Source organism: Eupeodes corollae, chromosome 2 (assembly GCF_945859685.1).
Source record: "Eupeodes corollae chromosome 2, idEupCoro1.1, whole genome shotgun sequence".
Classification (NCBI taxonomy): domain Eukaryota; kingdom Metazoa; phylum Arthropoda; class Insecta; order Diptera; family Syrphidae; genus Eupeodes; species Eupeodes corollae.
Genome location: NC_079148.1, coordinates 83,296,141 through 83,312,992, shown reverse-complemented (window position 1 = coordinate 83,312,992; position 16,852 = coordinate 83,296,141). Strand labels below are relative to the sequence as shown.

At 33.9% G+C, this 16,852-nt stretch overlaps 1 protein-coding gene across 11 annotated transcripts in view; it reads left to right on the top strand.

Moving 5' to 3' along the window:
• The window catches only part of LOC129945731 (unconventional myosin-IXa-like), a 45,910-nt gene that overhangs the window by 2,166 nt on the left and 26,892 nt on the right, over window positions 1-16,852 (top strand). For 6 of the 11 annotated variants that reach the window (XM_056055602.1, XM_056055603.1, XM_056055612.1 and 3 more), the window contains exons 2-5: window positions 260-401; window positions 491-723; window positions 4,357-4,589; window positions 4,646-4,782. In XM_056055602.1, the coding sequence (XP_055911577.1) occupies window positions 676-723; window positions 4,357-4,589; window positions 4,646-4,782 (418 nt within the window). In that variant the 5' untranslated portion in view covers window positions 260-401; window positions 491-675. The remainder of the gene's footprint in view (window positions 1-259; window positions 402-490; window positions 724-4,356; window positions 4,590-4,645; window positions 4,783-16,852) is intronic. The other 5 variants (XM_056055608.1, XM_056055607.1, XM_056055605.1 and 2 more) reach the window with 2 other exon arrangements.

Sequence of the window (16,852 nt, the reverse complement as noted above, 5' to 3'; positions counted from 1 at the left end):
AAAATATTTTTTGTTATGACTTAAAGGTGTTTCCTCGCCTTATTATTTAAAACATGTTCTATTGAGATTGAAACCCTTACCTAACTGTAAACAAACAAATCAGAAACAAATTCGTGCTGCGGTAATGGAAAGCCGCCCCCTTTATAACAACACTGGCACTAGCATAGACTGCTATACTACATTACATATGTATAGAAAAGTAGAAATACTTTTGTTTGTAATTTTTTATACGTGACTCATTTGAAGAAATGATTTCCAGTTTGTTAATGCGGTAGAGGGTGAAAATAAATCATAACTTGCGGTTAAAGAACAAAAATTATAAACCTCCCTTTCTTATAAATAAAATAATATTCGTTAAAATGGAAGAATGTAAAGCAATCCTAAATAAAAAACCTACCTAAGTAAGTGAGAACAGGAGAACTAACGATTGAAATAAATGTATGTTTAATACTTCAAATTTTATTAATACAATGTTGTTTTAAAATTCTAGTTGTTCCTGATTTGTTTAGTAATCGACCTCTGCGTAAAAAAAAGTGCATAAAGACTTGAGTTAAATATTACATAAAACCAAAACAACAACATAAATTATGAAAGCACTTGAAAATGATTTTAATTGATTTAAATCTGTGAATAACAACAAAACAAATTATAAACAATTCTGTGAACAAATATAAAATGCAATCTATTGAAGTGAACAGTGATTGTTCAAGATACATTCTGCAGGTAATTTTTTAAGAATGAAAATATTTGTTTTGTTAAATGTTTTTTTTTTTTTTTGTCAGAATAAAACTCATTATATACATATACCTACATGTGCATATTTGTCTTTAGATAAAAAGCCAATATGTATACTTAGTTTTAAGTTGTGAGAGTGAGAATGTGCGGTTTGTGTTTGTATTTAAATTGGAGGGTTTTTTGTAAAGTTGAATTAACAATAATTTTGTTGTCACTCATAGTTAAATTTAATGAGTTTGGCATAACATGAGAATAATTTTTAAGATTACGAATGATGATATTGATTCATGGTACCTACAATAAAATATGCTTCAAATCCCTACAACTATTGTATACGTACGTACATATGTATGGAATTCATTCAATATATTTGAATTTTATGATTCATTCAAATTCTAGATTCAAAAAAAAATATTGATAAATGAAATTCTTTTACATTAAAATAACTTAATGCAAATAGTCTTGGGGATACTATTGTAAAAATAAATCGTGCGAATATTTTTTGTTTTTAAACCAGAAAAATGTGAGACCTATTGAAATACTTTGTAAGCAATATTATATCCTATTTGACTTTGTTGCCAAAAATATTATTGTATACTCTGTTGAAAGTTGTTCTTACGATTTATGTAGGTAGCTAAGTATTTTCTCCTTAAAGGAAATGTTGGTTAGACTCCTTGTGTTGCTTCACATTAAGGTAAAATTGTATGTTTTCACTGCAGTTAAACTTTAAAGTAAGGGATTATTAAAAAAAGCAGACTACTCTAATGAATTAAATTAAAATAGTAATGAATTAAATTAAAATAGTTGTTTGTGTTATATAACTATAACCATCAAGAAAATGTTGTTAAATGTTTAGATGTTACAGACAGACTTAAAAACGTATATACATACTTACTGAAGAAATACAAAGTGGAATGTTTGATGTCAAGCTACATAAAGAAACAATACAACATAAGATATCTGTTACTTATCATAAATATGTATAAACAAACAAACTTTAAGAAAACTAATTGTTTTTATTTCACTGCTAACTAAGAAAATAGTTTTTAAAATACCGAATTAAAAAAAATTAAAAAAAAAAACTAAGAATACATAACTTATTTCTATTGAAGTTACTGTTAAAAAATTTAATAAAAAACAAAATTGATCTAATGGTTGTCAATTCTAGCAGAAATAAGCCCAGCAAGTGCTTCTATTTTTTTGTATTTTAACAATTTAAGATGTACCTACCTGTACCTGTTTGATGTTTTTCGGTTCTAAATTTCTGTAAGGATCGAACGTATCCAACACCACAATTCTTCAATGGTTTATTTAAAAGTCTCACTTGACGATTGAAAGTGTCAAATGCCTCCTGTTTTGTGAAAAAGTGAAAACGGTTGACAAGTTGGAGTATAGTGATGTGAAGGTTTCACAGAAGCTTTAGATTGGTTCTTTCATATTTTTAACCTGCATATTATTATCTGTTGTCATAATTGTATAGAGTTGCCTCGAAGCCTTTTCACAAGAAGTTTAAAAATCTTAATATAAAGTTAACCGAAGGTTAGGTTAGGTTAGGTTAGGTTATAGTGGCTGTCCAAGATGGAACGGACACACTTAGGCCAGTTTAATGGCCCATTGTGATACCACATGAATCTTGAGGCTTCCTGTTAAGCTCAATGGAACCAGTTAGAGTCTCTTACGAAACGTGAGAGGCTGATTATCCCTATATGATTTAGATCGTTTAGATCATTAAAGAAGAATTCTCCTAGGTAATTCTTGCGTTTTTGAGCTAGAGCAGGGCATGTGCAGAGAAGATGAAGAACCGTTTCTTCCTCTTCCTCGTCCATACAGCTTCTGCAAAAGTCATTTGAGAATACGCCTAGTCTCATGGCGTGCTTTCCTATTAGACAGTGTCCGGTTATGACACCTATTATCGAGCTTATATGCGATCTGCTTAGAGAGAGCAAGCACCTTGAACGTTTTAAATCCAGTGTTGGCCAGATGTTTTTTGTGGCTTGACACGTGGTGATGTTGGTCCACCTGGTGCCTGCCCTCCTCACAGCGTCTTGCATTAGTAGCAGTTTACAAGTAGCAATTGGTATGCCAGTACTTGCTAAACGTGGTAGGATGGGTTGTACTGTACCGTTCCTGGCGAGTTCATCTGCCTTACAGTTACCTGGGATGTCTCTATGGCCCGGCACCCAGCAAAGGTGAATATTAAACTGTTGCGCCATCTCCATTAGAGATGATCGACAGTTATGGATCAAACAAATTTACACAACACATAATATAATAATTAAGTTTATACTATTTTAAAAGATAATGTATCTTACAGTATAACCTGTTCAATAAAATATATGAATATGAATATGAAAAAAAAAAAGATTTGATAGCGGCCTGGCTGTCGGAGAAAATACGGATATCAGATGTTGATATCACGTTTTCTTTGAGCCAAGACAAGACTTCCTTAATCGCCAAAAGTTCCGCCTGGAACACGCTACAATGATTGGGAAGGCGGAATGAGAGACTTAATTTCAGTCGTTCAGAGTACACACCACCACCAACCCCTTCTTTGGTCTTTGAGCCATCTGTGTAAAAGTGGATTGACTCATCCTCTAAGAATGTCCTATCCTCCCAAAAAGATCTGGTAGGTATAGAAATCTGGAAATTCCTATCGAATTGTAGTTGGGGGATGGTGTAGTCTGTGTGCTTTGGAATTGATTCTAAGTACCTTAGAATTACGGAGTGGCCAATGTTGTTGTTAGTCCACTGCGACGAAGCATTGAGGCGGATAGCAGAGCTTGCAGCTATTTGTTTACTAAATATGTCAAGAGGTGTAAGGTAGAGCAAGGTGTCCAGTGCCGCAGACGGGGTCGTGCGAAGCGATCCGCTTATACATAGGCAGGCTGAACGTTGAACTTTATTAACCGAAGCAATTTTAAAAATATCAATAGGAACAGTGCTTGTGGCTACGTCTTAAAAAGGCTGGAATTAAAACTAATGGTGGTCATTTTAAGTGTAGCTATTTTTTTAATTAAACTAAATTAAGGGATAGATAAATAATATATTATATGAATACAAAAAACTTAATTCTTAATTCACGATGTTTCATATACATATTTGTGAGAGAACTTATTATGGATCGACTACGTAATTTTAATTGATATAGTTAATGGAATACAAGTGTTTTTAGGTCCACTTAATTAATGATATCTTGTAAAGAGACATTTTAAAATGCCTTCTACAACTAATAGCATTGCTGCCTCTGCGTGAAAGGTATATAAGCTTCTACTTAGTACCTACTGGTAGATGATAAACTAAAATACCATAATTAATCCATAAAAGTAAATACTTTCTGTATCAAGTACTAAAGAAATGCTGAATTTTCTTACTGTTTTTTGCATTGTCTTCTTATCAAAGTTGATAAAAAAGCTTACAATGGAATCAATTAAATGCTGTTTACAGTCGGTTCGCAAATTTCGACTTATTTCCCTTTTCCTCGGAAAACAAGTAACTTATTATATTTAAATCAAGAGTCAATTATTATAACATATCTGAATGCTTGTATTGTTGACTGCTGTTTTTGAAAATATTCCATAATACAAATATTTTATATAAATTATTTTTATATTTTAAATAAAGGTTTATGTAGGTGCACTTTCGCTGCACTATGAAGCCCTTAGTGTTGAAGCTTCAAAGCAAACAACTGCAGAGGAGATTGTATCATGTATAGTAGAGCGTTTGGGCTTACTAGGAAGTAATTATGAGCTTGCTGAAGTTGCTGGTGAGTGTAAGGAAAGGCGACTGGCGCCTGAAGAAAAACCCGTATCAGTTATGTTGCTCTGGCCAATGCACTCAGATAGAGATTTTCACAGGTAATTTTAGTTAAATATTAATGTTATAAATTTTAATATATTTTCTTAATTTTTAGATTCTACCTAAGAGAATCACAGAGTGACATCACGTGGCTAGATAGTTATGGACTCGACTCCCAAATCTTTCGAGATTTTATTCCATTTCTTTTGCAACCAGAAAATAGAGAATATCCTGATTTGTGCCAATTGCCAGGTAAAACAAAATATATGTACATATGAATATAATATTAATAAGAAAATTGTATTATACCTATATTGAAAGTATCCTCTTCAATATATATTTCCTTTAGAAATACAAACAAGGACTTCTTTCTAGTAACGATGATTATGAGTTAATAATATTAATTTAATTTTCATAAAAACATTTAAAAAAAATTTACTTGAAACTATATATAAAAGCAAAGTATAAATTCATTCAAGTTATTGAACAGTCTGAGAGCGCAGTTTCAACACCCCCTCTCGCTCCAGATGGTTTAGATTGGTCATCCTTTCGAATTCCTAACAGATTCGTAAAATTAAGAAAATATCTTTTTAAAGTGGTTTTGTTAAAATATCAGCTCTCATTTCATTTGATGGACAGTATCTTAGTTCGATGATCTTCTTCTCTCTTGGGTCTCTTATATGATGGTGGCAAATATCAATATGTTTTGTGCGAGTTCCACACTTGTCGGATTCAATTAGGCGAATGCGTCCTTGATTATCTTCATGAATAATTGTGGGCTGATTAATATCTACTTCCATTTCTGTCAAGAGTCTTCGTAGCCAAATTAGTTCTCGACTTGCATGTGATGCCGCTACATACTCCGCTTCGGTTGAAGACATAGCTACTGAGGTCTGTTTAGGACTTGACCAAGCTATGGTACTTCCTGCGAATTGGAATACATACCCACTGGTTGATTTTCTATCCTTTGAATCACCAGCCCAGTCAGCATCTACATAGCACACCAAAGTTTTGTCTTCATTTGTTTGAAGCCTTAAATTTTTGTCGTCGCATAACCCTTTTGAAACCTGTTTCAATTGGTGTTAAAGTTCCTCTGAGTCTTCAAGTTTGTAGGTTTTTATCAGTTGTTTAATTTTTGACTTTTGGCTTAGTTTGAACGATCCATCCTTTTCCCGGTCGATCTCTATACCGAGATAAAGTTTCGTTCACCCAAGTCTTTCATCTTTAAATGCTTTTGGAGTTCTTTATATATGGTGTTTATAAGTTCTTCAGAAAATCCAGCCACCAGAATGTCTTATACATAAATATTGTTTGGTCGTTGCTTTCTTTACTTGAGAACAGACACATATCAGCTGTCGATTCCCAATACAAGTAAGATCTCTGTTGCTCTCTTGTTCCATTCCCAGGCTGATTGTTTTGCAGCTTCAGTTCAATTGCGCTTCTCGGCAAGTAGTAAACGCAATACTTCATCCCAGGATTCAAGTTCTTTCGAGATACTAACCAGGGCTTTGTACGACAGACGTATTGGAAGAATGCCTTTATTTGAATTCGAATTTCCTGATTTTCTGTCTGTTCTTGAACGTATTCAACGCCTTGGGCTACTGACTCCCCTATAACGAGGGGCTAATATTCTTCAAATACTTGCTCCTCCTCAATGACAAGCGAGTCATTAAATGAGATGCTTTCGTCTCTTCCCAGTTTTATTGAAACACTAGCCGACCCGTGCTCGCGTCGCTTCGTAAATTGTGATCACGAACATTTTTTGAATATTAGTATTAGCATATGGAAAAATTTCTCAATGGGACTGAGCATATTTTCTACAATAATTTTAGTTTATATGTATATAAGTACCGTATCTATCTATGCGATAAAAGAAAAACAACGAATTTAAGCTTGTTATGTACTCGTATTTAATAAAAAAACCAAAAAAGAACTTCCTTACCGAAATTAACACCTTAAAAAAAAAACTTAAGTAAAATATTACGTAGTAAAGGCCAAGCCACACGTGAAAACAAACAAAACCATTTCAATTTTTTAGTTGAAAACAGAACGAAATTTTTGTCTATTATCTCCTTTTCTTTCTTTTATTCATACCTAGAAATGTTTTTTTGCAACCGAAAAATATAATTTGCTGTAAAAAAAAAACAAATTTGTGTTTTTAATGTTCTCATAGATATAAGGTACGCGTTGGTAAATATCCATAGACACATTTTTTTATTCATCTGCACATGTTTAGTGCAGTGCAACTGACTTAATCTACCCACAAATGTGTGCTCTTTTTATCGACGTCATTGTAAGTACCTTCTTCTAGTTATTTGTAAAGAAAATTTAAACTTTATTTCAGTTTTATTGTTAGAGGAGGTGATACAAAATTGGTAATTCAAGCTATTATAATAGAACTTTTTTTTATTCGGCATTTCATTGTGCACGGCACTGTAGGTAAATAAATGTCCATAGTAACTTAACAAAAAGAGCCCACACTGCTCAGCGATGTGACGATAGAATAAGAGAAACAAAAAAATAATGTGTGTGTGTAGGTTAGTTGATGAACTATACAATACAGACAAATTGAACATATATACCCTGGTTACAAGACGAGATCGAGGAATCGAATCAAATCGAATTGAGATTTCGATCCAGGTATATGGTGGCACTGAATCGAGGAATCGAATTCAAATGGAATCGAAATGACATTTCGGTTTTATTCGTGTGCGTTCTGCTACTTTTAAATAAACTTAGAATTTTAGAACAATGCTCTAAACACAAGGACGAGCGCCAAATTAAATTCAGCTTAGAACCAAAAATACTCCATTTAAATGGAGTCTTTTTGTTTAGAACAAACAAGAGAGAAAAAAATTATCGCACGAACACAAGCAAAACCTCGCATACCAATAACTCGATTCCCCGATTCAGGTTTACAAACAAATTTTCGATTCGATTCACCTCTTTCACCAATAACTCGATTCCCCGATTCAGGTTTACAAACAAATTTTCGATTCGATTCACCTTTTTCAGTGGGATCGGATCGAGTAATCCTATTTCGATCCGATCCAGGTCTATACGGCGCTAAATCCTGATTCAATTCGGATTCAATTCTCCTTGTAAACGCGGTATTTGAGCGGGTGATATACTACCGACATACAAAGGATTTTGTCACGCTTTTTACAAGATATAGAATTTTACAAATTGAAATGGATAGAAATAATGAAATTATTTGTTTAACTGCAATATGCGCAGCGGCAAATGTTTTATTTCTGCTAAATGAAGAAGAGGAAAAAAAAAAGAAAAACACAAGGGAATGGTCAAAACCTTGGAGGCTCCGCAGGAATACACAAAGTTCTTTTAAACTTTTAAGTGACGAACTACGCTTAGAAATAGAATCGTTATCGTTATCTTCGTTTGGACGAGGATTCTTTTAAAGAACTGTATGCATTGTGCAGAACTCAATTCAAAAACGGAATTCTGTTATGCGAGAAGCTATTCCTGCGGAGGAATCTTTAGCGAAGCCGAAGAGCAAAACAAATGTACCTCTCGCATTGACGAACAGAAAATAATGAGAAATTCGGAACGAAATGAGAAAGGAACTGTACTGCCCAAGCAGAAAATTCAATTTCTGTCATGAGCATCCCGTCCCTCTACTCAGCTCCTCTCTTGCCAACAAACTCTCGTAACAACGTTGTGGGCACAACGCGTATAGACAGGCACAAAGTTACGTGAACCAAATTATTGACGATATCGTTAATGATAATCGTTTTGACGATTATCGTTTCGGAAATTACGGAATGACACCCAAGGACTTCTTTCTAGTAACGATGATTATGATTAAATAATATTAATTTAATTTCGATAAAAACATTTAACGAAAATTTACTTGAAACAATATATAAAAATAAAGTATAAATTCATTCAAAGTATTGAACAGTCTGAGAGCGCAGTTTCAACAACCTATAAACTAAAATTGAAAATTGCGCACATACCTAAATTAACATTTTAGTTTATGATTTTAATACGCTAGATGTTATGTTTTACATAATTTTTAGTTTTAAAATTAGTCAGCATGTCTCAATAGGCCCACCGATGTTACAAACTAATTAAATAGAATGGATGGTGATTCTACCCTATACTTCAATCGCCATACATAATGAAGCTAGTTGGTTTAACGTAGTCCTTCTGCATGTTTGTTTTTTTGAACCTTACAATCGATCAATATAAGGAATAGTAAAATATAATTATTATTATTATTTATTAACAAGATAATATAACTACAATGGTAATATTGTTTAGAGAGCACAAGCTGCAGGGACTAACGGCTCTATTTTTTAGATAATATTTACATATGGATACAATTTATATAAAAATATTTGATGCTTTTGTAAATTCATTAATTATTAATATATTTTCTATGGTTGGAGCTTTTAAAATGGATATAATAGATTTATTTTTAAGAATATCGTTTATGATGGAACTAGGTAGTGAACATTGTCCTTAGCACAAAATGTGTTTTATATCGATGACTGCGTTAGATATTGTGCAATTCGGAGGGTTTTCTTTACGGAGCAGATGTTGGTGAGTGGAGGATGTTTGACCTAATCGATGTCTTATGAAATTTCTGTTTCCTTGAATTCATGTGTGACCGAGGGTTCGCATTACTTTATGTTTTTTTGGTGAACGAATGAGAATGTCTCTAATTTTGTTTATAACGGAAACATTGTATTTATTATTACGGATAGCGTTTATAATCCATTCTCTTCAACAACAGCGAATGAGACGCTTTCGCTTATTTTTGACTCGTCGTCGGTGAAAATAAAAGACTATCCTTTTGATTTAAGTTCGCTGGAGATAGCACGGAAGTATCTTTTGCCAATAATACCTTTTCGAATGAAGTTAGGTTCTAGAATAAAAGAAGACTCTGAATGTCCAAGGTGGATGCAAGGCCTTATAAGGGTCCGCCAAATAACACAGCTTCGGTTGTGTGGCACGTAGCGCCGTCCTGTTGAAACCAAATCTTTCCAATATCCTTTTCTTCAATTATTGTGAACAAAAATTCGTTTAACATGTCCCAATAATTACTTGCTCATTTTCGAAGAAAAATGGCCTAATTATATCTCTGGACCAAACAGTAACTCGTTTTGGGTGTATCGGCTTATCAATATATGCGTGCGGGTTTTCTGTGCCCCAAATGCGACAATTTTGCTTGTTTACATACCCGCCAAGATCCAAATGAGATTCATCTGAAAAAATGAAATGACAAAATCGGCATCTACTCTAAGCGTTGTTTCCAGTGTTGGGTTGTTCAAGCGTGTATACAACCATAAAAGAAACGTTAGATGACTGACCCTATACTTGGAGTAATGTCTTGATGGAAGTTTCAAATCAGTTGCAACTTCAACAATTGTTGATATTGCAGATGCTATTCTTTTAGGAATAAGCCGGCGAATTTCAGACTTGAAAAAGTTTTCAGCTATAGAACTGGCTGAGAACGAAAGTTTAACAAAGCATTTTCCTCTTGTTATTATAATTTGTTAATCGATTGAGGGCAGTCCTGCTTCTGCTAGTATGTTTTTAATTGGGGTGGTGGGAAAAAGTTGATACTCCTCGCTGCATGGGCACATACTTTTCTTACATGCTAAATAACTTATAATATTTCCTCTATCAGCCAGGCTCAATTTAAGATTTATTATGCAATCATTCCATTTATATTTTTATTAAAAGTAAGTCCTAGAATATTTAGGGATAAGATAAGGATGGGATAAGAGAAATTGGACGGTAGCGGCTAATGTAGGCTATGTCTTTTTTAGGTTTTGGAATTGGAATGACGCAAGCAATTTTCCAACTCAGAGGTATAACTTCAGTTGAAAAAATATTGTTATATAACTTCAGCATCGGGTAAGCCACTCTATCCAGAATTGGGGTTTTGTCTTTGAGTTTAGTAAGGCAGCTTTCAACTAATTTAATTTATTATGGTTTTTTTAAAACTTTTTCCAAGCATTTACCTCATTAATCTAAGGTTAGCTATTTCCGGAGACCACCACGGTACAACTATTTAATGTATTTTAATATTATAGTGCGGTATTGAAAAGTTAGGAGAATATCGAATCGCTTTTACCAATAATGCGGCTTCTTTGATTAAATCTGCATATATGGGTTTATTTGCCATGTATATATTTATGTTAAAGCAAAAAATAACCCACCTTGTTCGATCTGTTATATATTTGTTAGAGTTAATAACTTTTGTATTGAATATTCCTAAATCAAAGGTTGTAATTAGTGGAAAGTGGCCACTATTGTGAAGGTCGTCTAAGGTATGGGAAGTTGCTGCTTTTAGAAGCAGAGAGCAGAGTCAGTATTGTGGGTTGATAAATGCGTGGGCTAACCATCATTTAAGAATGCGAGGTTGGAGCTTAGAATGAAATCTTCTATAATGGAGCAGTTCACTCTAAGCATTTACATCTCCTGTTAGTAAAACAGGGGTGTTTACATGACAGAGAATATCTTAGGTCATTTTTGTTAAAATTTTGATCAGGTAAATTGTAAATAGAAGCGATTGTTAATTTAATACCAGATTATATTTCTATAGCAAGGACAAGTAAATTAGAGTTAATTGCTACCTGTTTATTCGTAACGTTTGTTGGAAAATTATGAAAGTATCCCATATACGATTTTGGAACAACATGAGTAGATTGGAGAGAACAGAGCGTTTATTGCAAAGAAATAAATCACGATGAATGTTCCTTTATAAGAATATTAAGCTCATCGTAGTTATTTGAGTATCCTTTCATGTTTCATTGAGAACTTTCAATACATTTTGGATTTGAAGTGTGCGGTTGACTTTTATTTTCGGTTGTGTGTTGTTGTTAATAATTCGACCCCGCTGCCCGGTAGTCGAGGAGCTTGGGCCTTTCCCATGGTCCAAGCGTCTCGACAAAGGATCAGCTTATTATTTACAGGTGAGGGTATAAAGTTTTTTTTTATGAGTTGTATTACTAATTTTATATACGTAGACGTTTGGCGGCTTCGGGCATGCTACATTTATTATTATTATTATTGTTAAAATGTTTTTGTTTTTTTGTATATATTTGGGGCATTTAACGGATGAGAATCTGCAGTTGGGCGCAGTTTACGCACATCACATGTGCACAACTTTCGGGGGCGTTTTCATGAGGTGGGAGATTATAAATTGCACAGACTTTATCTTTGGAGCACCTTTTGGTGGTATGACCAAAAATTTGGCACTTGCGACAGCGCATTGAGTTAGGGATGTATTCTTTAACCTTTTCTTTATAGAAATCAATTTTCATCGTGGTCGATGGTTGGTAGAGGTCAAATGTGAACAACGTAATTCCAGTGGGAATCTGTTTCTCGTTGATTTTTCTGGTGAACTTGTGCACATCCGTTACCCCCTGGGAGGTCATTTCAGAAAAAATTTCAGATTCAGGCTAGGCATACGCGGTGAACATGTTGGTGTGAATTGTTAGTGTTGGGCTTAAAACTATTCGTTGATATGGGTTATTATTTTTAAGTGTGTTATTACACTCAGACGTTTTTAGAAATACGCATATAAGTGCGAAAGAAAAAGTAGGTGAAATAGAAATACTATAAAAAGTCTTAACACTCAGAGTTGTGGGTTCAGGATTGTCTTGGATGGTTTTGACGTTTATTTTTCTTGACTTTCTTTGATTCTTTGCGTTGCCTTTATAAGTGGAGCAAGGAACTTATAAGCAAATTAATTTCAAATTTCGAAATTTCGTATTGTACTGTGCCCTCCATCCTATGGAAAGATAACAGTTTTGGTAGGAAAGAAAAATTTACTGAAAAGCCAATCAGTATATAAAGAGAGAGCAATGATAATGCACTTAAAAGTGAAAGATCGGATTATCAAAACGATGTCGCTGTCAGCGAATAGAAATAAAGCCCATGTGAAAGAAAAGTCAAAATATGCAGTTCGTAGTTCGTAGCTCATGTGCAAGATCCTTTAACTCATTTCCGGCGGCTACAAGTTCCAGGTGAGCTAGAAGCTTGAAATTTCATATGCTGTCTATTTATATCTGAACTTAGTGAAATCTCAAAAAAAAGTTAAAAACCTTCTAGTTTTCCTGAAAATTCGTGTTGCGTTTTCGCAACATTAACCCAAAGGTGTAGCAGAATTAATACAAAATGTCGAGTTTGTTTTGTTGTAAAATGTAAATACAAGCTTTATTTTGAATATTGTTTTTAGAAAAGTGAACACGTATAAAATATTACCATGGGTTGTGTGCTTTAAACTTCATGATGATACATATTATTATGAAGAATAGGTTCTTGTGTGGTATGGATCAAAACATTTCGGATGAATTGGGATCTTACACTTCTTGCAACAACATTTCGACATCGAAGATGCTTTTCCATTTTTATTATTGTATGTTTTGTGTCATCAAATCGAACCATTTCGTTGGGGTTTCCTTCCCTTTGATGTGTTGGCGGAATATTTGATGATCGCAGTAAGGAGTCTATGTCTACCTATGTCCTAAATTCAAGTTGTAACATTAATGTTTCCCTTGCAAACTTTTTGCAAATGCCATGCATTTACCAATGCTGCATCCAATGCATTTGATAAAAGTGGCCAGTACCACTTCTTTCCTCGAATCCTTATCCTGTAATTGCTGATAGCATTATCAAACAAGTCCACTCCTCCCATAATCGTGGAATTATATTAATGGATTGCATTGGGCATGGGAATGTTGACGTGTTTCCTTTTTTTTATCAAACAGTTTTGCTTGGGTGATTGGTTGGTGCATCAAATCATTTGAAAGAACCGTTACAATGGAGTTATCGTTCCAACGAACAGTGGCAATTCCATTTTCCTTGTCGAATACAAAATCCATAGTTCCTCTATTTTGTTTGGGTTCTGTCAAATTTGCTTTACTAGTTCTATTTTCACGAACAGTGCCTGTAAATTGATATAAAAGAAATTAATTGTTTAGTATAAATAAATGGTAAGTTAAAATTACCTGTTGCGAAGTAACCCAATTCTGAGAGACGACAAATCAGTTTGTGCGACGTGAAAAAATTTTCAAAAGTAACTGTTGGTCTGGAACATCTATATTAGAAATAAGTCTCAAAACAACATCAAGCCAAATCCAGGGGAATTATCAGCAATTGCACCACCATACGGAATGAATTGATATAAATATCCATCGTGAGAACACAGGTCCCAATATTTGTATTCAAAACGAATTGGCCTTCCTCTTATAAACACTTTTGTAGAATGATGGCCATAGTAGGGTATCATTTGTTCGTCTATTGAAAGGTGATGGGAAAATACTCCGAACTGCATAAAATTCTTGTTTAAAGTTGAGACTTTAGCAAACTTCTCGCTGGGATCAATTGTACTGTTATCACATGCATGTACGAGTTAAAACGATTTGATAAGTTTGAAGCTGTTTCGGCTCATGGCTTCTTTTATTATATTGCAGCGAATATAATGGTTGGTTTGACCATTATAAATCCAACTGTGAAACTGTATGCAATTCAGAAAAATACATTATTCCAATACATGTACGGATTTCATTGAAATTTGTAGGTCTATTTGTGTCTATCACTAAAAATAATACCTATGATACTTAACGTATTTACATTTGTATGTTTACGTTATTAAATTTAAAAGTATATTTTTTACAAGATTTTTTACGGCATATACTCGTACATATGTAATGTTTTGCATTTGTCTATAGATAATTTTGCTCCGGAAGTATCAGACCAAGTTAAAATGTCTGAGAACGTTGGAAAATATGTTTTGTTGTTCTACAAGACTGTTATGCCTGCATAATATGTAGACATCATCTGCGTAGATACAATGATCAATGTGGATAGTTTGATATTATATAACTTATTTCATAAAAAACAGTACCACTGATAACGGAGACCCTTGCAGAATACCATTCTGTAAAGAGTAATAATTAGAAAAGCAATTGTTTGTATTGACACAAATGTTTCTATTTGTCGGAAAAGATTTTATATAATGAAATATCTTCGGGCCTATACCCCAGGCCTTAATTTTGTTTAAGACTTGAAAAATACCAATTTTATCGAAAGCCTTTTCGAAGTCAAGTGACAAAATAGTCACATGGTTTCGAGCCAATAGAGCTTTTGTCACATAATAATCGAGGTGTAGCAGGGCGTGTCATCACAGCCTTTGTTAGCTTTAAAAGCGACTTAATTGGATCTTAATAGTTTTTTTTTTGATTCTAGAAACCACAGCTGTGTTTTTGCAACAAGATTTGTGGAATAATACCTGTCTCAAGGATGTTGTTGTACAACTGTATAAGTCTGGATTTAGCTGTTGTTGGGAAGTTTCTCAGCATCGGGTTGGAAATCCGATCTCTGCTGGGAGTTTTGCCTTTTAATTTGGAGAGGCAGCTTTCGAGCTCTATTTTTGAAATGGGTGTTTCAATATATGATTGAATTTTATTACTTTTGAAAGCCGAAGAAAAGTTATAGTCTTGGGAAAGATTTGACCATGTTCTTGCAAAAACGTTATTTATTTCGCTCGGGCTATGGTTTTTTGCCCTTGATCTTCTATGCAATCCATGACAGTCTTGGATACAAGTCAGGGGAACAGGTGGTTACATTGTGGGTATATTCGGCTTGAAATTAGCTGTACAGTGAGTTTCTTGAAGAGAAATAAAACTTGGCAGGAATTCTTTAATAACAATACACAATTTATTATAATTATTAATAAAACCTTTCATATTCCATTGAAGGATTTTGGCTCTCTTCGGAGAGCTCGGCTGACCCTATATCCGATCAACTGACCCAATTCCCGATCAGCGGAGTCAAGTAGTAGTTCGAGATTAGAGTTGTTATTGCATATCGAGTAATATATAGTAGTAATTTTTTTTGAGCAATGCTTGAGTTACTTTTGATAAAGAAGATTGATTTTGTTCATTAGGTGAGTGAGTTTGGGATCATCAGATGAATGAGGCAGTGTGGTAATGAGTTGTTTGAATTTGTTTCTTGAGTTTTGGAAAATTTAGATAAAGAAGTTGGATCGGGTATTTTTGATTCTTGAGTTGAATTTGGATTTGGTTTCTTGAGATTGATTGATTTGGAAGAAGTTGAAGGATAATCGGTGGAAATTGCGGTAATATTAGTGTTTTGAAGAATATTTATTGTTTTTTTGTCTCAGCCATTGTGCATTTTTTTGGGTTTTTATTGTAAAAAATTCTTTTGCTTCTACATAGGCAGGACAAGTTTTAGAAGAGGATGAGCTTGTGAGCAATTTGCACACATAGTTCTATTGCAAGGTTTTGGGGTGTGGGGAGGGAAACTGCAAATATCGCATTTTGCCTCTCCCATACACCGTTTACTTGTGTGACCGAGAAGTTGGCAACTGCGACAGCGCATTGGATTTGGTATGTACTCAGTGACTTTTGCTTTGTAAAAGCCAATATCAACAGATTTTCGGGTGTAGTAGAAATCAAAGGTCTTTGTTTGCCATCCTCAGTTTTGCTTAATTTGTAAATATCTTTTACTCCTTGGCACTTCATTTCTTTAATTATTTCGGCGTTTAGGACATTAATCAAACAAGGGGCATATGCAATGCCCTTTGATTCGTTAAGTTTTTTCGTGCAATTTTACAATGACTGGGCAAGAGTTAGCAAGATTGTTAACTTTAAGGAATATTTCTGCTAGTTTTTCTGTTTTCACTAAGACAAGAAGGTTTCCGTCACGCAATTGAGAAATTTGCTCATATTCTTTGGATATATTGTCAATTGCTTTTTTAACAGGAAGGGATTGAGGGGCGATATGGGCTTTTCATTTGATTTAGGAGATATCACTATAAATTTGGGATTTTTTGTATTTGTTGTAGTTGAAAGTTCCGGGTAACCACATAAGGGAGTTGGAGTTATATTGTTTTTATATTTTTTAGTGGGTTGGGAAAAATATGAATCCACATCAATCGGCAAATGCTCCGATATTTTTGATTGAATATAATAAAGTAAGTTTATAGCAAGTGTAATAATCCAACACTCCTCCTCAATTTGATCATAAATTCTTAACTGTTTTTGTAATTCATTAATTTGAGCTTTAGGTAAAGCCTTTGTCATCATATCTTCTATCTGATTCTTCGAAGGTAGGAAGGTATGAATGATATTTTAATTTTCCCGAGTTGAATAGCATGTCTTATAAAATTAAATTTTATGTCATGATGCTTCATTCGTTTGTGCTCTTTTAGTTCGTCTGCTATATTGATGTATGCTTGATTATCTTGGAATATGTGAATGGTGTCTACTTGTATACCAAGATCACAAAGTAGTTTTTAGCCGGACTCCTTCCCATTCGG